Source organism: Corvus moneduloides, chromosome 2, assembly GCF_009650955.1.
Source record: "Corvus moneduloides isolate bCorMon1 chromosome 2, bCorMon1.pri, whole genome shotgun sequence".
In the NCBI taxonomy this organism is placed as follows: Eukaryota; Metazoa; Chordata; class Aves; order Passeriformes; family Corvidae; genus Corvus; species Corvus moneduloides.
In genome coordinates, this window is record NC_045477.1 from 117,517,309 (window position 1) to 117,540,727 (window position 23,419).

The 23,419-nt window shown below is 47.9% G+C and overlaps 1 protein-coding gene across 1 annotated transcript; it reads right to left on the reverse strand.

The window, feature by feature from the left end:
* Positions 1-6,319: 6,319 nt before the first annotated feature.
* On the reverse strand, positions 6,320-22,616 carry DIPK2B (divergent protein kinase domain 2B). The gene is made up of 5 exons (XM_032100986.1): positions 22,222-22,616; positions 17,484-17,748; positions 11,081-11,254; positions 9,191-9,479; positions 6,320-8,074 (listed from the first exon to the last, which is right to left on the reverse strand). The coding sequence occupies exons 1-5, from the start codon at positions 22,443-22,445 to the stop codon at positions 7,734-7,736; spliced, it is 1,293 nt and encodes a 430-aa protein (XP_031956877.1). The 5' UTR covers positions 22,446-22,616; the 3' UTR covers positions 6,320-7,733.
* Positions 22,617-23,419: the final 803 nt, after the last annotated feature.

Below are 23,419 nucleotides of genomic sequence, written 5' to 3' on the forward strand. Positions count from 1 at the left end.
GTGAGTCATTAGTAGATATGTTGCAATAGCTTTATTAATAAATATTGTAAAATTGTTCACATCTTTAATTTTACAGACACTGCAAAACTTAAGACTCCTTTTCAACTGAGAAAGATGTTTCCTTGGTCATGACAAGTGGGCACCTGACCACAGTCTGGGACATCACCCCAGGAGCCCCAGTCCTTGTTCCAGCCACTCCTGTGACATTTGGAGTTCACTTGGGCTGGCACACTGGGCCAAATCTCTGGTGTTGTGTTTGGGGAAGAATATAAGAAGCAAGACAGAGAAGGGTCCTTGTCCTGTTGTGTCCCTGCGCTACCCTACAATCCCTGACATGGGGAATTCCTCAGCAGTCACCTCTCTTCAGGCTCATGACATCGTGCAAGGCTGACCTTTCCAGGAAAAACCCTCCCACAACTATGCCCCTCCAGTTATCCTGTTTTCCTCTGTGCTGTGCTGAAACCCCAGCTCTTCCCAGGCTCCCTTGGCAGGCTGAGCTCCCTGGAGCCTCTGCTCTGCTCCTGGTTTTCCCCCCATGAAGAGCACCTGCCTTGGATGGACTCACACACACCCTGAGCGGGGCTCCTCACTCGCTCCCACTGGGTGCTATTTCCACCAGACCCATTTTTCACCATCTTTGCTGCAAAACAGCATCAAAGTCTTAGTGCACAACCCCCACCCTCCCTTGTGTGCTCCTTGCTCTCACAGAGGGGGAGGTTGGGGTGGGGTTTACCTGATTTTAGTCTTAACAGAGTCACTTAAGCTCTTACTCCTGTTTCTTCTTTGAAACATTGCCTGTGACTATCATTGCAAAATAGTGATTTCTTCATTCCTTGGGCTGCCTTGCACTGAGATTTCCTGCTGGCCTCAGCAGCTCTCCTGGCAGACTCTCTGCCTCTGATGCGTTTGAGAAAGGGTTCATTGTCAGCCTCCACGCTGTTAGCAAGTCACTCCTTGGATTTCTCTTCTGGGGCTGCCTTATTGTAGCCTTGAATCTAATTTGCCCAATTTCTGCATCTGATTCCTACTTTTTGAAGGGTGTCTGTTTGGTTAGAATCGTTCCCTTGTGCTGCTGTTTGGCCACCTGGGGTATGTGTATGTGTATTTTTTATTTATTGTCAGTACATATTTACTGTGAACTTCTAATGTGGTGTCTTTAAAGAGATCCCACTGTTGCAGGGCTCTTCAAGAAAAACTTGGGCAGAGATCACAGCAGATCCCACTTTCCCATTGAGCTCCATATATGGCTTAAAAAGATAGGAAGCAGCTCACAGCTGTTCCTGCAACCTGCAAACCCAGCCTCCAAAAGTTTCCTTCTGGATGAGTTTGCTCCTCTGCCAGGGAGCCATCCCTCCATCCTTGTCCAGCAGCAGGAGGGGATTTGGGAGACTGCATCTGAGGGCCTTTGCTCCCACCTGCTCCAGAAGAAGCTGGCCAGTGTCTCAGAGCAGGAATGGGTGTGTTCATGGATCTGGGTCTGCAGCAGGGAAAAGAGGGACTCTGTAGTGACAGCTTTTCCAGTAATTCCTAATTTTTGCCTCTGTAGTACTGACAGTCCTCTGTCCTTTAGTTCAGTTTGTGAATTTTTTAAATTTTTCAAATTTTTCAAATTTATGGACAAGCCCTCTCATAAAATCCCATGAACACAGACATCTCTGGGAATGACAGACTTTTGAAGGTTCTGGTCCAGTTAGAAAAGTCCTGATTTTTTCCATGCCTTTTGACCTTTTATACTTCCTCTTTGATCTGCCAGTGCTGAGGGGTTTGACTTTTTTTTGACAAATATATACATTTTCTGGTGGCACCTCAAGGTCATATTTGAACTCCTGTCCTCCATTCAGAAGCTCCTCTTTCCTGCCCTCCTTCCCCAGTAATTTTATCTTGTTGTACATGCAATCCTCCAGTCATGCAAAAGCTGTATTTTTAGACAGCTCTGCTTGGCTCCTGCCTAAGGACGTGCAACCATAAAGTTCATCACTGCTTGGCCAGCCCTTCCCTGGGGTTGGTAACCCCAGAACTGTTGGAATAGAAGTCAAACTGCTTAACTTCGGAGAGCCTTTCCCTAAGCACATTGACAGAACAAGTCAGCAGCTGCTAGTTAGTTTTTCTGGTCATTTTACTGACAGAATTCAACAAGACCACTTCCTACAGGTTTGGTTTTTAATTTCACACCCTTGTAGACACAAAGACATCTGTCAATATTTGTTCCCAGTCAATGCAGCCATTTGATGGAAAGCCCCCATCACCCCTGGCCCTGTTGCTCAGGCATCTGCTCCTCTCCTTTGACACCTGGGAGGTTTGATCCCCTGCATCCCTCACATAACAAAAACACTCCATGGGGGCCTCTCTCTGGTGGAAAGGGACAGGCAGAACAAGCAGTGCTTTGAGTGGAAACAGGATGGGATAAATAATGGACTTCCTGAAATCTGGACAATTGTTCCCATCCCTTCTCCACCTGCTGAAGGGATTTCCATTTTGAAACACCAGCCCTGATGCAGTGACTCCTTTTGGGGACATCTGAAATGGTGACAAGTTCCCTGACTGGGAACAGAGATGTTTAATCCCAGCACTCGCCCCCAGCAGCATCACTGTTCCAGCACCTTTCTCCTCTTGTCCTTAGCAGTGCCTGAACTGTACACAAATGCCTGCTTTGTTTTTCTTGTAGAAATAGTGCATCTTCATCTTCAGGTGCTGGGGAAAAAAAGGAGTAAATGTTTACAGCTGCTCCAGCCAGAGCAGAGTGAACACCCAGAGGTGATCTTCTCTCTTACTCCTTCTGCACCAAGAATATGAACAGAGGGAGGTTTCAGTCCCTGTGAAAAGTCCCTGAATTATTCCAAGTGTCTTGATTATTTTTTCAAAGCAAGAAAACCCACTTATTTTTAGGCATCACTAGAGGAATGAATCTGACAAGCCTTTATCCAAATGAATGTTTAAATTTTGAAAGGGGAAAAAAAAAATCCCATGTGGCTGACAAGGTCCTTTTCAAACACATAATATGCTGAACCTTGCATGAGATTTCTGTGGGTGTTAAGTCTAAAGAGCTATCTTTGCATGCAATGTAGCAAATGAACTGTGCAAGGCGAGGGCTGGAGCTCTGTGCATCCTTGCTGAGTAGTACTACAGCATTGTAAAACCTGACAAACTGCTTCTTTTAGAGCTGCACATCTCCAGGGAACAGGCTGGTGTATTCTTGGTCTTCAAACACCTGAAAAGTTTATTCTAGAGTAACTACTCTCACTTATACTCTATGTTGCAAGGAATAGACATTGTGGGGTTTTGGGGTTTTTTGTAAATGCTAATCCCAGGCAGTTGATCCCTAAAGAAGTGAGTGGCTCAGGGTGGAAGGTAAGCTCTGGGGGGGAGCTGATAGAGGGGAAAGAGGTGCAGCTCTGGCTCTCAGCGGAGCTTATTGTCCTTTTCACACTGAGGAAATGTTTGTCTGTTCTTTCCCCTTGAATGTTGCAGGAAGACTGGGGGGGGTCTTGCAGCCAGTCCCACCCCATCCTGCTGATAGTGAGAGGTGAGAAACTCAGTGGTGGGATTTTGATGGCCCTTAGGTCAGGAATGAGGAATGTCAGCAGCAGATGGGGATACCTTATGATGGAGGGAACATCCTTCAGCTCCAGCTGGAGACCTGTGGAAAAAGGACCTCTTCTTGTTGCTCCACAAGAGCAGAAATTTAGAATGCTGCAAGTAAAACTGTGACTGAAACAAAACTGTTTGAAGATCTTTATCAGGTGTCTCTCCCTAGTTTTCCACCTATCTTTTCTTCTCTCTTCACTTTCTCTGGACTTTTGGATCATCCTCACCCTTCCTTGGGGTCTCTTGTCAGTTGTTCAGGTCATCTGAAAACCTCACTGCCCCCACTCTGGCCGAGACCATCCCCCTGTGGAAGAGAGCAGATGAGTCTGGCCATATTTTGTAATCTGTAAGGTATAAACAGTGCATGCCTCTTCTAGCCCCCCAGCCTGGAGTAGCTGTTTCGTTTCATTTTCCTTTTCCTGAAATTCCTGTTTGTTTGTTTTTAGTTTCAGGATGGCTACCAAGCTCCTTTCAGCGCTGAATTAGGGGAACAGAGGGTACAGTAGCAGACGGACTCACCTATTAATCAAATTAATGTGTCTTGGTGAGCCAATTCAGAACACCATAGAGCTTGTTCTTGTGATTTCGTAACATCTCACGACACTCAATATTTTTGTTAAAGCTCTACTTTCCAGATTCATGGGGTGATGGGAGAAGCTGAGGAAGAATGAGCAATAAAACATCTACAGCACCTGGCTGTAGAGAGTAATTGGCCAATGGTACCCAAGTGCATCCTAAAGGCTCAGCAAATCAGAAGGCAAATAAAAAGCACCTGCAAACAACTGATGTTGGCTGAGCTTGCTGGAAAGATGCATGAAATGTGCTTGACTGGCTCCTCCTGTGGACTGGAGTTGTTGAGTGCTGATTCCAAGTTCTCCAAAATGCCACAATGTTTTCTGGGTAGCCCCTTGTGGGAAGCTGGGAGCCTGCAGGGAAAGGGGATATGTGTGTGTGTGTGTGTGTGTGTGTGCGCAAAGTGGGACAAGAAATTATCACCCTCAGAAGCTATGGAGTGGGAAAACTGAATCTCCAACCTCCCAGGATGGGTAGCAGCCACCGCCCCCTGAGAAACAACAGTGTCAGAATATGCTGCTAGTGAAAATAAGGCCAAAACCACAGTTTTACAAACATCTTGACAACTTTAAAAATATGTGGGATATGGGGCACTGAGAGAGACATCTGATAAGCAGCTGGGCATAAAGGCAGCTGCAAACTACCCACAGATAAAGGAGGTGCTGAGGCTGACTGTGATACTGGTGGAAGATCTCTCCTGCCATTCTTGTTCTGGTGTGGAAACAGCTGAACTTGTTACCAGGAACAGTTTGAAAAGGCTCAAACAAAGCCACTGACAGAAATAACTTAAATGCAGAGAGGAAAAAATTGCTTGAGAGTTCTTTTGGGAAGGATTAGGTTTTAAATAATTGCCATTTATAAGTTAATTTCACATCCTTTTGGAGCTTGGCCTGCTAGGATTTGAAGGCTTGACTGAAGCTGGCAGACAGGGTGGGCACTGATTCCAGGGTCTGACTGCCAAGAAAAAGGAAAATATTAAGAGTAAAAATTGGCAATTCAAAAAGAAAAAAAAAAAAAAATGGGGCCAGGGAAATATAGGGAAATGAGATTTAGTTTAGGAAAATTATTGTTCTCTGAGCCATGGACTGATTTTATGGCTGGCTTATTAGTCACAGTCTTACATGAGCCTGGCCTTTGTAATCAGTCTGAAAAGAAACTGGTGGAGAACACAGCTCCCAATGCTTTAATAATTTGTAAATCCACAATTTTGTTATTTTTAATCATGAGTGTTTTTTTTAATTTAAATTCGAATCAAAGTCTATTAAAAGCAGTGGGGAGACTCCTCTCAGCTTTAACAACTTTGAATCAAACCCTGCAAAAATAGATGCTATGTGTCTCAAGGCTTCTGCTGCAGCCTTGCCAAATGAGTGCAAGCCGCAAAGTAAAACCACAGCTCTTCTGTTTCTGACCCCCAGCCCTTCAGGATCGTGAGTTACCAGGGCCTGTGTGACACCTCTCAGACCTTTTGCCCAATGCTGGACTATTCCTGAGGGATCTGGGCTTGCTCCTGATGTTCTCTAAGGTGCTGTGCACACGCATCCCCTCTGTTTCCTCTGGGTTTCCAGCACGTGTGGGATGAGCTCTGGAGGAAAAGGGGCCCAGAGCTAACACCCAGCTATCAGGTAAACCCACACCCCAAGAGACTGGAGATGCAGACAGATTCAAGAAAAACTGATGGAAGCAGGTTGTTAGACAGCCTTGTGGATCTCAGAGAAGGACGTGTTTTTCTTTCTGGAAGAGAGCCATGATGTAGAAATAGACTGAAACCAGGAAAGAGGCCTGCAGCACTAGCTGAGGCTGTATATTTAAACATCTTTGCTGTCTGGCCATCTGGGCCTGCAGCTAAATTTACCTACAAATTATTTTCAATGTTTCTACATCTTGAGAGGTAAAAGGTGCACTTGATACTTTATGCTGGGGAGAAAGGCAAAATAATGGTCCTGAGTCAGATTTCCCCCGTGTCAGATCTGTGTGTGTGGTTTTGGATGCCCAACCTGTTTCATCAGCCTTCACCCACATCTGCCTGGAGCTCCAGGCTGGATACCCTGCATGCACAGAGCCCCTCACAGCCAACACAAAATCTGGATTTGCATTCCTCCTCTGTACAACACAAGTCAGAACAACCATTGGCAATGCAAATGCGCTCACATCTCTTTCTGCCTTTACGTTGTTACCAATTTATTTTTTGAACCATGGCTGGAGTTAGACTCTTTCCATGATGAAAATTCTCATGGATGATCCAGAAAGCCTTGTTTCTCACTCAGCTCAGTCAAATTTGCTCAGTGACTCCTGCATGCCTGACCCCAGGAGAAAGCCCCAAACCCAGGTGAGGTCTGTCCAACCCCTACACATCAGGGAAGGTTTGGTGTGGGCTTCTGACACCTCACAGGGAACTCACATGAGGGGGACTGACAGACTGTGGATCAGAAAAGTTATGTTTTGCCACTTTTGCAACCATCTCCTGCAAAATGAGGCAGCTGGATCTGGCCCTGGGTTGACAACTGCTGTGAAATGAGTTCACCACCCCAAATTTTAAGTGCCTGAGTCATTCCTTTGGGGACTGGCTTACCAATTCCTCCTCTGGAAGGCAAATGGATGAGGATGGCTGTAGCTCTTTCTGGTCAGAATTTACATCTCCCCAGCTCTTGGGAGGTGCCCCAGCACCTTCACTGGAGTATTGAGTGTTTGGCAAGTCTTGTCAGGCTCAGTGTAAATTAATGTCTCATCCTCTGCCTGTGTCGCTTCTCCTCTTAAGGTAATTTTCCCACCTGAATGGTTTCATGCAAATGGTTCCTCCACTTTAGAGAGAATAATGTGAAATTACCTGCTGAACAATCCTATCCCAGAGCTGGGATTTTTTTTCCTCATCTTAAACCAAAACCCTGTATTAGTCTCTGATTGCTGTCCATTGACTTGGGAAAGACTAGAAGCAATTATATTTGGGGATCAGAGAAATTAAGTCTCAAAGGACACGGAACCTTTCAGCTTTTTAATGATGTTGATTGTGTCTTTCTGTTCTGTGTGCCATCAAGAAAATTTAAATATTTTATAGAAGTGATCTGTGATGGGTGATGGTACAGAACTGATCCAGTCATTCAGTTTATCTATGATTCTTAGCACACTAAAAATAGCCACAGGGAAAGTCTTAAATGCTTCCATCCATCCATCCATCCATCCCACATTATATATATATATCATGTCCATCAGAGAGACTTTCTTGGAAATAAAGATCCTCTGTCTAGCTGGTTGTGAGCATCCCGCCTTGCTTTTCAACAAATGGCATGGGAAACCCTTCCAAGGCCAAAACATGTGAATGAGATTTATTAATCCTGTGGCCTCTTGTCAGTCATGACAATGCTAATAAGCCATAATCCATACATCATGTCTACATCCCATGTAACAAATGCATCTCTGGGAGATGAATAATAAATCCCATGCGCACTCTGCTCCCTCCTTCTATGCCGAGAACACCCCGGATTTGGGGCAGCTCTTTCCAGCTACCCTGGTTCCTGGTCGCTTCCCGCACTGAGACGGGGCTGACACTGCCCCAGTCCTTGCCAGGGCCTGCTCCTGTGTCAGTATTTGTCGCTGTATCTGCAGTCAGGGTAGCGGTAGGCGAAGCGGGAGTCGCAGGAGCGCAGGGGTTTCAGGATCTCTGCCAGCTCCGCGATGGCCTCGTTGACACCGCGGTCATCGCCGAGGCTGCGGGCGCAGCGCTGCAGGAAAGTGTCGATCTTCTCCTGCACGGGGGGCTGGAATTTCCCCGTCAGGAGCTTTGGCAAAAGCTCTTGACACACCATGACAAGGCTGTGCTTCTCCCTGATGGAGTCACAGGACACAAATGGATACTGGCAGTCCACAGTCAGGCAGCTGAATATATCTTTATACTCCTGCTGGCCATCGATCAGCTGGCTCCCTGTTGGGGACAATTAAACCAGTTAGAAACATAGTAGTGAACTCCTGGACAGTCACAGATATCTGTACCTCTGTGTTAGCACAGGGTTTGTAACTATCTAAAGGATGTGACCACCTTTCACCACAAATTACGCAGTGCTGTAGCTGTGTATGAGCCAATTTTCTCGCTCCTGAAATATGTATATTTTTCTGAATGACAGAACTCTGCAGAACTGCCTGTCAGAGGAACTGGGGAGGAGTCTGTCAAGTCAAGTTGATGCAGAAGAAAATCAGAACTGGAGTACAAATCTAAAATGTGGAGTTCCTACAAAAAACTACCACAAATAGCCAGACCTGTAATTTTTTCCATGTTAACCAAAATCATTACATTGCAACAACAGCTCATCTAGCTGGAGTCAAGTTAACAGTCATAGCTGTTGGGATAAGAAAAGGAAACTCAGTGGAAAATTTTCTGACATCTGCTTCTGAATATTTGAGACTTGCTCAGCTGAATGTGTGAGCTGAGGAGAGGCCTTTTGAAAATTTGAATATTCAAAATGAAACTGTTAAATTATTGGGAGAATAGTCTGACTAGCTCCACTTCCAGGGGTAGGCCAATATAACCTGTGAAAATTGAATAGAACCCTTGATTTTATGTGAAAGTGACAAAAAGGGGAATTTTGTTATTATTGTTATAATAATAATAACCATTATTAGTCAATGTGATAAATACACGTAAAAAACATCCAATTTGATCCAATACTTAAATCAAACTATGAAATTTCTGCTTGCAAATATTGAAATTTGCATTGCAAAAGTTTTAAAAGCAAGACTTCAAATGAGAGCATTCAGCACACTGTGCACACTGAAAGCTGCTGCCAGCTACAGAGTGCTCACCAAACCACCGACTGCACAAACAAAACACCCATTGCCTTCCCGACTCAGAGCCAGGATGGCAGGACCTGCTGATGGTAAATCTCTCCGTGAACTTCTCATTACTTAATTTAATAAGTGCTGTTTGGTTCATTAAAAAAAAAAAAAGCAGCAGCAGGGCCAAGGGTAGAAGGGGAAATATTTGTTTGCCCTGCCTCCCGAGCCCTCCCGTGACAGATGCGCAGCCACGGAGCCCGCTGAGTACCTTCCTCCTTGTCGATGATGCCCAGCGTGCTGGCATCCCGGATGAACAGATGCCCGTTGCTGAACACGCCGAAGGTGCCAGCATCCACGTGGGTGAAGTAGAAGAAGTAGTTGAGGTCGTTGGTGCCCATGGAGCGCAGCACGGCGAGGAGCTGCAGGGCCAGGTCCGCGGCCACCTCGGGGGCCGCGCCGAAGAAGTCGCGCAGGGGCCGGGTGCTGGCGCTGACCACCAGGCGCCCGCAGGAGCCCAGGTACCGTGGGAAGGGCCAGCCCTCCACGTCAGGGAAGATCTGCCAGGGAGAGTGGGAATGGGGGGATTACTGCTGCCCCTCTGCCCATGGACCCAGTTCCCTCCCAGAGTGCCCTCTCTGGCTCCAAGCAGCAGGGTTGTGTTTTGGTTTCTAAGTCAGTCCACAACCCTTCCTTGTCCCGTCCAGCCCTAGCAGCTGGGAAAGGTACTTACTACCCCATCCTGGAGGAGTTAGGATGCTTTTTTTTTTTTTTATTTTGGTCCTTTTTTTGTAATGGAGGAAGAATCTGGTATTTTGAGACTTATTCTGTAAGAGAGACTAACTGGAAAGTCTAAGATAATAATAGGTTTCAGATTCATGAAAATTTTAGCCACAGAACAGCTAATTTTAGGTGTCTTTGATGGGTCCCTCATGAGCACTGAACAGATGAAGTCACAGCTTGGAGTTGAGGTGGGACTAAAGCAGTTTTTACTAATTGGTGAGAACTGCCAGGCTCTTCCAGACTCTTTTGTAAGAGACTTTGCTGTCTCAGGGGCAGAAGTGGTGGGTGTTTGCTCCAGTGGGGAGGGACACCTGGGCTGGACTCCCTGCATCCCTGCATCCCTGCAGCTCATGCCAGCAGCACAGTTATCCCAGGTGGAAACCGAACTGTGTGACTGCTGAGCTATGCCAGCACAAAGCTTTCTGTCATTTACATTATAACTTATCTGTCTGCCCAGCACCTCAGACTGTGCCAAGGCATTATGAACTCATCCAGTTTCATGTTTAAGGCTGCTTCTCCCTTCTGCTGTGAAGGCATTTTGGGCAACCATGTGAAATCTAGCCGTTTCTCTTTGGCATATTTTTCTCACCTCTTTAAGCTGCATTCCCATGTCTGCAGAGTGCTAGGGGCCATGGCTTCATGTCCCAGTGACCCATAACTGGGGTGGCTGAATGATCCCCAGGAGCCTCCCAGAGCTCGAGCACCATTCCCCCTCCCTGGGACCACGCAGAGCCCTGTGAGCTGCAGCAGCGACCTGGGGCCAGAGATGGATGGTGCTGCCACTGTCTCTTTTCTTCATGGAATCATGAAGGGTTGCAAGAAACAGCAATGAGGACTAAAAGTGGGATGGGGAAAGGTGAGGATTCTCCCTCGGAAACATAAGGAAAGAGAGGAGACGCATGCCAAGCAGGCCAGAAGGGATCCAGGGGAAGGGTCTTCCACATCACCGCCTTCAAACCCAGAGTTTTGAAACCCAGAGCTAGTTACCAGTGGCAGGTGAATGGAAAACACAGCACTGGCATGTGGAGCATGGGAAAGCATGCTCTTTCAGAAACAGGCTGTGATTTTATGTAATGCATTAGCAATGCAAACCTAACACTCTGAAGTACTGGGGATGTGTAAAACCCTGGCTTTCACAGTGCTCTAGTGCAATAACCCACCTGGGGTTCCCTATCTCTCCCCAGCTTCACAGACTGATGAAGGGAGCACCTCATGAGTCTGCCTGGATTCAGCCACCCAACCCCATAAAAAACCCACACTTTTTGAAGGCCAGGGAGCTGGCAAAGGCCAGGGCTGGGACTCACACATCTCATGTGAGGGTTTGCTCGCGAGGGGTCGTGGGGTGTTGTTTCAGGCTGGGGCAGGGTGGCACATGTACCTGTAGGAGGATGGGGTGTGAGTTCACTGCCAGGGTGTACAGCAGGCGCAGCTTGTCCCGGTCCGTGAGGTGATCCATGTAGATGCTGCCGGCATCTGGCACCTCCGCGTAGCGCCGCACAATCCTGTCCAGGAGGCGCTGGGATGGGCAGCGCAGCATTGGGCTGGACAGGCCCTGTGGGAGGGGAAACATGGCAAGGATGCCCAATTCCAGCCTGAGGTGTTGCAATGTGCTTGGATCATGCTGGTGGTACAGACACCTCTGTGCTCTGCCCAGTGTGCCTCTGCCTGCTGCGGCACAGCTCCCAAGGATATGGGCACACAGGGCATCTCACCCTTCCTAGGAAAAGGCCTGTGCCATCCAAACATGCCATTTCCCAACTCAGGTTTCAAGAGTGGCCCCCATTCCTGGGCACTGCAAACCTCATATTCCCCTGACTGCACAGCTCCACATGTCTCCATACCACGGGACTCTTCCCTCCACCCGGGTTTCCAGCCCTGGCATTCCTGGTGGAGGCCCTCCAGTTGTTAGGACAGTGAGTCACTTCCCTCGTTAAATAATCTTCGGATCACTTTGCTATTTGCTTAACCTGAGAGCAGCTTTCTTGGAAATACTATTTGCTAAGGTCAGTAAACATGCTTTAAAAATGTAAATAAACATTGTGTGCGAGTATAAGCACAGGATATGTTCTCTCTCTGATAAACTCATGCATTAACTATCAAAACCAAATAGCCTGTGCATATTTTTTGTAAATACCAGCAACGAATAGAGAACTGTTGCACTCATGGAATAAATTATTACTGTATTTCACCCTTCAGATTTGGAGGTTTGGCTTGTAAAATTGCATGAGCAATCTATGGCTGGGATAAATGGCATAGACATTTATATCTTCATAGTAAAAAATGGCCTTTTTTTGTTTCTCAGTTAGTCTTCCTTAATAGCCCAGGAGAGTGTATGTATGGAGGTTTGCCCACAGTGGCACAGAAGCACTGCCCTGCCATGCCTCTGCTGCAGAAGGGAATCAGGTTTTTTTAAGCCACTTTATTAAAAATGATCCCAGTAGCCAAATTTACTCCTTTGGGTTTTGTTTATAATTTGAGGGTTGGGAGATGTGCTTCAGAGGAAAGGGCAGTGAAGCTCACGTTGCTCCCTGCCATCCTTCATGCTGAGAGCAAAGATTTTACGCAGGATCTCCCCAGGTCATTTGGTAACTCTAAGGTAGGTCCCTCTCAGCCCCTCCTGTGCGAGCTGTTCATTTGGCATGAAACACTGAATTACCCATCCGTGACAAAGAAATAAAGCAACATGGAAAAGAGGAGTATGACACTTTCCCAGTTGGAGGTGGAAAGGAGGGACTGGATGTCCCATGTCTCCTCTTTTGTATCCCTACTGGCCTCAGTGAGGTCCCAACCACCCCTTCCTTGGCCATCAGCAGCAAAAAACAAGTCCAAAATGCCAATAGCTGGTCAAAACTACCAGAGAAGCTCAACCACAATTGAAGAGTTGTTTCACAAAAACAAAAAAACCTTTCTTCCCAAAATGAATAAAACATTTGTCAAAAATAATTCTACTCAGTTCCTGTTGCAAGCCTTCACACACTCCTCTCCTCTGGTGTAGTCTTATCAGGAAAATATTTTCTCAATTAATTTTCTAAAACCATAGAAGGGGTGCAGGGGAAGGGATGGCTATGGATTTCTGTCTTGCAGCACTTGCAGGAACATTGTGGCTGACTCTGTCACTTTCCCTTTGGAGGAGAAGTGATAAAAAATGAGCAGAACAGAGCCATGTTAAGTAAGAGATAAATGGTGGAGAAAGTCTCTTGCAGCTCAGTGTGTATGCAAATATTTGCAGCCGAAGTTAGAAAGCCTTGCTGCCTCCAGCAGTCTGCAATGCAAAAGCTGAGACCCTGAAGAGTACACAGTAGGAACATAAATCACAGGGGTAGAGAAGGCATGGATGGTGTAACTGGGACTTTTCTGAGGTCAGAGCTCATCCTCTTATCACAGACGTGGGCACGCGCTGCCCGTGGTGCTCATGGCTGCTGGTTTCCTGGGAAGCTGTTTCGGGCACATCAGTGGAGGTGTGGGAGCAGAGGAGCAGGGCTGGATGCTGACACGTTTGCATCAAACATTGGTGCAGCTTCCTGCAGTTTAATGAAGCCCCGATCCACAAAAACTGGGCAATGAGGCCTTTTGATTTTGGCAGAGACAGTCAAAAGCGTAAAGCTCAGCACCTGCTTGATTGTTTCAGTGGAGAGGGGTCTCACCTTCCTGCACACTGATGGAAACATCTCTGCAGCAGAAAAGGAGCTGGAGTTGTAAAACTGTCAGACAAAAACTGTCAATGGAAGAAAAATGTGAAGAACACATACTCGAAACACTGGAGATACAGATTTATCTGAGAGTATCTTAAGTCCTTTGCAGTGACTTATCACCCCAGAGAATAAAACCTGACAGACAGCCTGATGTATTTTTTGTGATTGATATGGAAAGCTCTTTATTTACTTTGATTAAATACCCACATTTCTATATCTGATAGTGACTTGTTCCTGCAAAGCCTACCTGCCCTCAGCTGTGATTTTTTTAACCCCTCCTATGCAGTACATGATGCATTTTAAACTCCATGAGTTCATGCATATGCATATGTAGCACAGACACACCCAGAATTCACTTGGATGTAAAGACAACTTGTGGAAGAAAACTTCTCGCTCTCTTTTTTCTTCAGTCAGCCCAAGGAGGGATGGCCCAGACCAGGACCATGGCTGCCTCCTGCCCCATGAGCCATATCTGGGTCCAGCTTCACCAAACTACCAGGTTTAGGGAGGGCTCCAGGAGGAAACACTTGGATGTAGATGTCAAAGCACCTACAGCTCCTGGCCATGTGAATCCAAGGGTTTCCTTCACTCCCAAAAGAAGGAAAGTAAGGATGCCCTGAGAAGCTCATCCCCACTGCCAGCAGGTTTATGGAAGTCTCTGACGATGAGGTACTGGGTCAAAGAGGAGGCAGGTCTAGGAGGAGGCTCCAGGAGCTCCATAGTGCCCATCCTTCCCTAGGATGGACAATTGGACCAGTGAGTGAGCTGCTGCCTGTGTGCAGTACGCAGAGATGTGGACTGGACTCAGAGGCCACATAACCGGGGTGCCAGTGCATCTGCTGTGGGCAGGACGAGGTGCTGGTCAGCAGTTGCTGGTCAGCAGTTGCTGGTCAGTAGTTTCAAACAGTCCGTCCTAGAGAGAGGGGCTGCAAATGGTGGCTTTTCACCTCAGTACTGCTTTCCTCTGTCTGCCTTCAGCATTTTCCAGGCTGTGCTTTGTAGGCATGGCTGTAAATTTGCCCTGTGGGTGATCTGTGCTGAAACCAACTTGCTTTGTTGCCCTCCAGCAGGAAAGCACCCAGAGAGGTTTGAAGTGATGAGCTCCTGGGCAAAGCAGTGGGTGGCTGCGGCTGCCATGCAGGCTGAGCCCCAGCTAAATCCTGCTCATCTCTGAGGCAGGCTGGATTTTAAGACTGAAGATTTTGCTGCATCCAATAAAGATTTTCATTGTGGCAGGTGAAATAATCACTGTGGCAGGAGGCTCAGCTGATGGCTGGGTCAGGCAGGGCAGGCAGTGTAAAGTGGAAAAACATTACTTCATGGTCTGTCATTCTGATTCAAGCACGTTATGGTTTGTCGTAATGTTCTGTCTATGAGACAAAATTACCTGGGCCCATTAGCTTTTCCCAGTGCTGCTATATAGGATAAACTGTGGGGAAGGGAGAACAAGCACTGCTGTGTGCCTGCAGCTTCATGAAACCGAGTGGGCATCGTGTCAGGCGTTGAGAGATGTGTGCTTGCTGTTAACACCTCTGAAAACAGGGAGAAGGGGAAACAGAGCCATAAGGGCAGTCCTTCAGGTGAGTATTTGCAGTGACACATGGTACACCCCAAAACCCCTCTCCAGTGGCTCATGCTGGGTTACCAACATGTGTCTGCCTGGCAAACACTGCAGAGGGGCCACGGTGCTGGGCTGGGTGCAGGCAGAGGTGCTGGTTTCAGTGGGAGGAGGGCAGGTGGGCTGGCCAGGGAGGAAGGGGATCATCGTCTCTGTGGGGCTGGATGGACTGGGGAGGTCACTCTGTAACCTGTGGTGGCCCACACAGCGGGGCTGGGAGGGGGTCTCGCACACAGACTAACACACTCATTGTGACTGAAATGTTGTTGCCACTGGCTGCTTTTCAATTTAGACCACTGTGAGACCAGAAGCCATTTCGCAGAGCACATGCCTGATCTTAAAAAGTGATTGCTGCTGAATTTTGGTGGTGGGGAGGTAGGTCCCAGGGTCTCTGGATCACTATGTTTCTCTGTTTATTCAAATATGTATGCTGTTAGAAGAGATTTAAATACAAATTTTTGTTTCTCTGATTGATTTACAGAACCAAAGGACCATGAAAACATGAGCAGAGCAACCCTGAAGCTGATGTGCAAAGGTCTGGGCCTCCCTGCAGCCTCCCATGCCCTTTCCAACTAAAAAGCTGCACGGGTTGATGAAATGTCCCAGGGACTTTGTCACTGGGCACGTCCCCCCAGGCTGGCCCTGAGCTCACTTCAGAGATGCCCTGGAGCAGGCATCAGCTCAGCTTCCCACTGCTGCTGCACAGGGAAATTCCTGGGAGAAACTGGATAGGTGCAAAGCCAGGGTGCCCTAGCCAGGCTCTCTGCGTGGTGCTGTGTGTGCACATGAGCATCCATATATGTGTGTGTGCCTGTGTGTGCAACCCAGCCAGCTCAGCTGGCATTTCAAACTCCGAGAGGACGGGGTAGGGAAAACTGTAGCACATGAAGAGCCTTTTAAGGAGAAGGATTTGGGCTCAGCTGATGACTTAACTTTGCAGCAGGTCTGAGATACCACAGAGCCTCATTTCTCCAGTTACTTTTTCACCCAGCTCAGCAAATGGAAGTTTTAAGCTCTCGATTCCTTCCTTCCCTTTCCCTCAGCACTGCTGGGGTGGCAGCACAATTTGGCACAAACACCTGGGACACTCCAGCAAGGCTGGAGGACCTGGCAGCCCAGCTCGCCCTCCTGCAGGCCCCTGCAGTGCTGCCTGGGGGGACAGTGGTGGCCAGCAGATGCCTGGGCAGCTGCTGCCTGCCAGCCTAAGGAGTTGTCCCTGCCCACAAGCTCAGGTGAGGGGAGCTCTGAGTTTCCCTATCAGGCATGTGCCACCCTGGAGGGTACTGACTTCAGGGTGACCTGCTGTGCTGGACTGTCAGGGATTTGGGTGAGTCCTTTTTGGTGCAGTCCAGGCATAACCCCAGCGGATCCCTCGCTCTCTCTTCAGGCAAGCTGCTCCACAGGATAAGAGAAGAGGAAGAACCAAAGAAGCATAGCTTTAGCACTCACCAAAGATGAGTGGATGCAGCAAGCAGCTGCCTTTATAGAAAAATAAATGAAATCTCTTTTTCACAGTCACTTCTCTCTTGGAAGGGGGACAAGTACTGGAATAATCCTTTGCCTCTCAGGGTCTTGCTCAGTGTATATCCAACCCCAACCCTGGCTGCTGCCCCTTTCCAGTGGTTATTGCAATGTTTTGCTGTTGTTTAGGTGGAGTGAGGGAGATGCCCTGTGCCATAGCTGCCCATCTACCTGGTGGTGGGACCCACGCACACCGTGCTCCTGTCCTGGCTTTACCGGTGACACCCCAGGCAGAAAGGGCACTGTGCTTCTTTGTGCCTGAGGTCATTTGCTATGGATGGCAGGAGAATGAATACTGGAGGCTTTGGCTCTGACTGCCCATGCCCCTCGTCCTGCCAGCCACAAGCAAGAGAGACCCACACTGACTTGGTCCCTGGCCCAAAGCAAAATCACTTTCAAAGCATTGCCTGCCCTTTTGGGTAAAACTTTATGATCAAAAAAACCCCAAAACCCCACAATGCTGAGATGTGATGGAAAACTAGTAAATAAAAAAAGGCAGCAATCTCCCCACTGGAGCTGTTACCATGTTTGTGTGCACAGCCTGATGTTATCCCTGTGCCTGAAGCCACCTGGTGCTATGGTTTTCCACAGGACTTCAGCCTCAGCCTGCTCGAGGAGCCAGGAGCTGGTGCTCTCCTTGCTGAGGCCAAACCCATCCCAGCCCTGGACAGGCTCTGCCATGGCATTACCTGTGGCTGGGAGGGCTTGGCCTTCAACCGTGGCACTTTTCTTCCTATCAGGGCATCATTTTGCCTTTCCCCTTTGGCACGTGGACTTGGCTGGGGGCACGTATCTCCACCGACCAGGCAGGAGGAAGAGTTCCAACCACCACCCAAACTCCCCCTCCAACCAGCAAGTTGCAGCCATATCCCCTTCAGACCCTTTTCACCCCCCTAAACCACACGGGACTCGCTCTGCCCCTGCTCCCCCAGCTGTGGCAGGACTCAGACCTGGACCAGGTCGGGGGTGAGGCGCTTGGCCCGCAGCCACTTCTGGAAGCGCTGGGTGCGGCGCAGGGCACGCTCCAGGCTGCAGGTCTTCGTCTTGAGCAGGGAGGTGCAGATGCGCTTGTCCGCCCGGTCATGCTGGTACTTGGAGGTCAGCCGGGTGATGTCCACCAGCCGCCAGCTCTTGGCATCGTCGGTGTAGTTGCCCGAGTAGCTGAGCAGTGAGCTGGGGGGCAGCTTTAAATGAGAAGAAAGCCAGGTGTCAAACCTGCCAAACCAAAACGAGAGCCCCACGGAGAGCGGGTTAAAAGCCACACGGACACCCGCACAGCACCCGCCCCGCTAAGTTTCTCCAGGCTGGCCGCAGGGGCTTCCTGCCATCGGCTGGCAAAGGCTGAGCAAGCCCAGATGGGTGGCCCCAGGCACTGGGGTGAGGTGAGCAGGCTGAAACCATCAGCTAAGGAAATGCGCTTTGGTAAAAAAGTCCATCTTTGCTTCCCACTTAAACCATCCCTTGTCATGAATGGTGCCATAGGGCGAGGGGTGAAACCCTCTTTTGGGTAGAGGGAGGGAGGAAAGGGACAGGGTTTTGGTTCAGGAAGAATTCCTGGTGTTTTTCAATTTCCTTAATCCTGGAGAAAGGGTCCCAAAAAAGGAGTACTTGACACTTTAAAGGACCCTCCTGATATTAAAACCACCTGACAAATGTATTTGGGAATATCAAAATGACCTCTTGTTTTGAGGTGGTGGCTTTACTCAGTGCTGAGGTCTACATGTCTCCCCCAACATCCCTGACTGTGTTTCAGCAGCTGGGATGAGTGACCTCCCCAACAGCAGCAGAGTTTGGGGTGTGATGGGGGGGATGGGGTACGTGTGCCCTGGGCGTGCAGCGCCTCTGTAGTCATGGAGATCTTGCACTAATTTGCTCCCCCTACACAGGCACAGGAGGGGACCATATGGGCTGGGTAATTAGGTAATTTTTTTTGTTTCAGCAGCCCCCTCAGCCCTGCCCACACGCGCATCGCACATGCCGGGGCTGAGGAGCGCGGTGCCTGTTCTGGGATGGTGTCTGTAACCTGCTCTTGGAAAACGGCCCAGCTCTGACCTTTGGTTTGGCCAACGTCCTGCCCTCGCTGCCTCTGAACCCTCCTGCCCTGAGCTCCTTGCCCAAGTGCGTAGGAAAGCACGTCCTCATTTAATCTCGCTGTAAATTAAAGCTGGTAGCTCAGAAGTGAAACGGGAGAGGCAAGAGGTTCCCTGCAGGATTAGCCTAGCTGGAGTTATATGAAAAGACATTAACAACTCCAAAAGCTGAAGCTGGTCTTTCCTTTTAAATTCTGTTTGGGAAATAGGCACAGAGAAATTTGGGGAGGATTAATTTTCTATGATTTCGGACAAATAACTCACACAGTGACACGAGCCAATCTGCAATCAGAGGCTGATCAGACAATCCCTCCTGAAGGCAGCACCTCACTCCCCTTCCCCACCACAGACCCTGTGCAGCTGAGCTCTTGGGCAGGCACAGGTGCCCAGGAGGGGGGAAACCCTGGTGGTTCCCATGCTTTGGCTTTCAACTGTTTCCATGTGCCTCCTTCCAAAAATTTACCATGGAGGATGACAAGAAGTGGGGGAGCCTTGTGTGAACAGGTTGGTGGATTCCAGCATTTCAGTTATTTGGGCGTTTTGCCTGATACAAAATTGAAGATTCTGTACAATTAAGGCACCTGACATGATAATAAACACTTTGTTTGGGTTTGGGTTTTTTGTTTTGGTGGTTTTTTTGGGTTTTTTTTGGTCTGGTTTTGAGCTAGGATTTAAGAAAAGAGAAAAATTGCTTTGCCTCACTGTGATTGCTGTGCATCAGGACCCCTCCCAGCGCCTAATTTGCAAAGCTGGCACAGCGTGCCAGGCACGTACTGGGAAGAGATGGCTCTGGGCTGGGTTTCTCTTTCTTTCTTTTTCCTTTTTTTTTAAGTTAAGCACAAATATGCCTTGTGACTTTACTCAAGTCTATGTGTTCAGGGGAGCTCACATCACGCAGAGAGCAGGAAAGTGCCACCTCCTGCATGCAGGCAGCACATGGATGTGTGAAATCCAGGGCTGTGCTTTAATTTGAGGGTGGATGGAGTGATCTCCTCTGCAGAGCTCTTTGGGGTAGAGCCACACTGGCCTGGGAACCCGGCATGGGCTGCAGCAAGTCTGTATTTGGCATCATTTCTGGGCAGCACAGTTCTGGCCTGGCACAGTTGCTAGATACTTTCAAGATTCATCATCGAGTTGTGCTGTAACAACTCCCTCTCACACGGAGCTTTTTAGCTAAGGGCCTGCAAATGCTCTAAGACCTGCAGTAAGATCTATGTGAATAAGTGAGTCACAGATTACGGATTTTAGATCAACCCAGAACTAAATGCTGAAGAAATCCAAACTTGGTTTTCCTTTTTTTCCTGAAGGAAGCTAAGTATTTTGTTTCAGCCAAAATAATTTTGCTTGCATTTGGAATTTTACATTTAAAAAAAAATTTAAGTAAGTTAAGTCTTAAAACAAACAAAAAAGAAATACCGTATAAACCCCCATGGAATTGAAGCATTTCAGCTTTTCCAGTCTTCTTTCCCATTATTTTTGGACAAAGCTCAGCACCAGCATTCGCACAAGTCTGTGAATAGTTTTGGTCGGCTCAGTTCTGTGGTGTTTTGAAAACCTAGTATTTTACAAAAACTTTCACTGCACTCTGCTCTCAGTACAGTTGGTAGACAATCTTGGTATTCTCATTTACAGATGGATGAAGCTGGGCAAAGATAAGGGAAGTATAGAACATTAGAGCACAAGATGAGTCACCAGCCGTTCTGGGAACAAAACCCACATCTTTTCACTGTGAATGCATGTCAGAGCTCCCAGAAATGATGGAGAATTAATTAATTATGTTCTTATGTGAATTAACACAGAGAAGCCCAAGTGCCATCCACCTTTGTGAACATGTGAAAAGGTACATGAGGGTGGATCAAAGAGCGTAAGCACCACTGAAATTTCCCTAGTTTAACCTCCCACTTGCCAAAAAAAATCCCAGTTTTTCAAGAAACCAAGTGGGAGAACAAGTTTTACCCATGCAAAGGAAAGCCTGAAGCTGAGTGACTGCTCAGGAGAACATTTTTCAGTTCCTCTTCCCGAAGCGCTTGGAGCAGAACTGCACGTTATCACTTATTTGTGGGAAGCCGACTGCGGGCTGGTGGGAGAGAAAAAGAAGTGTCTGGCTTGGGGAGCCCCTCTGCCTCCCCTGAGGCAGAAGCATTGTGCTCCCACATGTTTGTGGCTCTGCACTGCTGGACCCCAGTGGGACACCCGCACCCCATTGCCGCTGTCCCCTGGAGGAAAGCCAGAGCGGAGCCCTCCTGCCTTGGGTCACGTAGCGCCTCTCTCCCACAGCCTGGTGCACTGCGCAGATGGAACCCCACAGCCAGAGGCAGTTCTGCTATTTTTGGCAGGGCTGAGGGAACCTGCATGGCCCCAGCCTCGCCACTGGCCAAGTGGGAGTAATCAAAAGGGAGCTGCTTTGTACCTGGCAGCAGGTCCCTAAAAACCCTGCACAGGTGAGCGGCAAAGGGGCCACAGCAGGTTGGGGCAGGGGGCAGGAGCCAGCTGCGGTGCCAGCCTGTTGCAGGGAATAAAATGTAGAGCTTAGCAAAGCCACAAACTGCCTTTTTCCAGCAGCAGTGGGGGAAGGAAGGATGTCTGGTATTACAAGTCCATCCCAGACAAACCATTATGGTTTTACTATGCTACGTTTTATAGGATAGTTTAAGATAAAAACGGTGATTTGTCTAATACTATACTACTTACATTATAGCATTAAAAATACAATCTTACTATAATAATTTCTTCTCCCCCAGGCTTTTATATCTATAAAAGAAAGTGCATATGGCTCTATAAATCATATCAGACCCAATAAACCCTTCCTCTGCCAAGCACTGCCTTTAACTTTCTCCTCAAATACAACTGGCAACATTTTCCCTGCTGTCGTCAGATATGCTCTGCTTTTGAGCCTAAAAATGATTGGATTGCTCTGATGACCACTCAGACAGTGTGTGTCTCATCAACAACGAGGCACATGCAATTTCTGCCTTCAAGTTCTCACACAAATCTCCCAAAATGTACCAGCAATTTAGCCACGTGCTATTTTCAAGCGCGTGGGTAACCTCATGTGCAGAAGTCCTCATGCCTCAGGCAGGTTTAGATCCCTTTTGATCTTAGTTAAAACCCACGTGAAATTCTGCACATTCACATTGTTGCACCTGGTACAAAATTATATAGCATGTTTGTATGTTTGTAGTTAACATACTCTGTTGGGAGCCTACAAAGCTAAACCCCTTTTTGCCTTTAATCAGTTGCTCCTAAGAAAATATTTCCAGTAAATCTAAACAAGCTGAATTCTTCCTTCCCTCTTCCCTTCCCCCATCGCTGCCTAGCATTTTTTGAGAGCCACTCTCTAGGCAGAAATTTGTGCCTTTTACTCCTGCCTTCAAGTTATAGTTCAGGGCTGAAGTCTGATCATGTTTGCATGGCTTTAAAAGAAGAGAGACAAAGCATCAGCTTATAGACATTAATTAAAACACTAAGCGCTGTAATGGCAACTGGATGCTAAGTTGCTCTTTGCATTGTTGTTCATGAAACTACTTGGAAATTCTAACAGGCAACTTTCAAATTACTATAGAGAACGCTTTAAAAATTACTCTGCTGAGTTTCTGACCTTATTTCCTCTTTAAAGAACTTCTTGCATATGGATGTCCCAATGCAGGCGTTGCATTTATCAAGTCCCAGGAAAGTCCGGCCAAAACTGTAGCTGGGTTTGATGTGGGGCACAGACGGAGAAGCTGTTGCTGCTGTGGAAGGGTTAGAGATCAGAGCCAAAACCAGGAGCAGCATCAATGGATCTGCAACTCTGCAGCAAAGGCAGCATATCCAGCGCTCCATCTACGGTACTGGAGAGCTCTGCTTTTAGCCAGTTGTCCCTCTCTAGGATTTCAGTCTTTTTTGATGACTTCAGCCTGCAGTGGTGAGCCCCGCAACAGGGCAAGACACTCTGGGTGCAGGAGACACTGCTGCAGTCCCCATCCTGCCAGCTGGTCACTGGCTCTATCAGCTTGAGGTTTGGGTGGGAAAGATACGCCGTAGGGTGGGGAGAAGGAAATACATGGAGGATGCAGATAACTTGGGTTGCCATGGTTATCTTTCCTTTCCTTGTTGCAGCTGCTTTGGCCCCTGCTGACCCTCCCATCAGCCAACTTGGAAAACAACACGAAGAAGTGCTCATCTGCACTTGGTGCAGACAAATGAAGGATATCCTGTCGCTTGAGAAAAGGGCATATGTGGGACACTTAGTAAAAAATTATTTGGGAGGAGTAATAGCATGGCAGAAATGCACATTTTACCAGAAGCCAGACCTCTGGTGTTGCTTTATTCCTGGAGATTTGTGATGGTGCATGGCTTGGCTTCTTGGATGCTTTCTTGGCTTGGTGTGCCCTTCTCATGAAAGCCCTGGAAAGGCTGTCAGGTGGAATCATCACTGTTCTGTTTTTTTGCAAACAGCATTGTTCAGCAGTGATTGCACCGCAGTGTTTCGTGCCACAGAAAGCAGGATAGCCTGCAGCTTTCCAAAACTCTCAGCTGATAGAGCAGCCTGCCCTCTAATCCCATTGGAAAATGGGGTTTTCAGCAAGACTTCTGTGATTTTGAATGTCTTTTCATCATGGTCCTGGCACTGGAAAGAAGCTAGAGAAAGGGATGGGTTGAACTCAGGAGAATGTCAGGTTTCAGATAGACTTTGAGATTCCTGTGATCACACCAAAAGCTGTTCTTGTTAGGACAAAGACTTGGAAGTTATGGGAACTGGTGGCTACCCATCCTGGCCTGGATGCTGGGCACAGGACTATGCCAGGATCTCTGGC

Coding starts and splice junctions, on each gene's coding strand:
- DIPK2B (XM_032100986.1), bottom strand. CDS start 22,445: ATGGAGCGCTGGATATGCTGCCTTTGCTGCAGAGTTGCAGATCCATTG. Junction 9,480..11,080: donor CACACCCCATCCTCCTACAG/GTACATGTGCCA, acceptor TCTCCCTGGCAG/ATCTTCCCTGACGTGGAGGG. Junction 8,075..9,190: donor CATCATCGACAAGGAGGAAG/GTACTCAGCGGG, acceptor TGTCCCCAACAG/GGAGCCAGCTGATCGATGGC.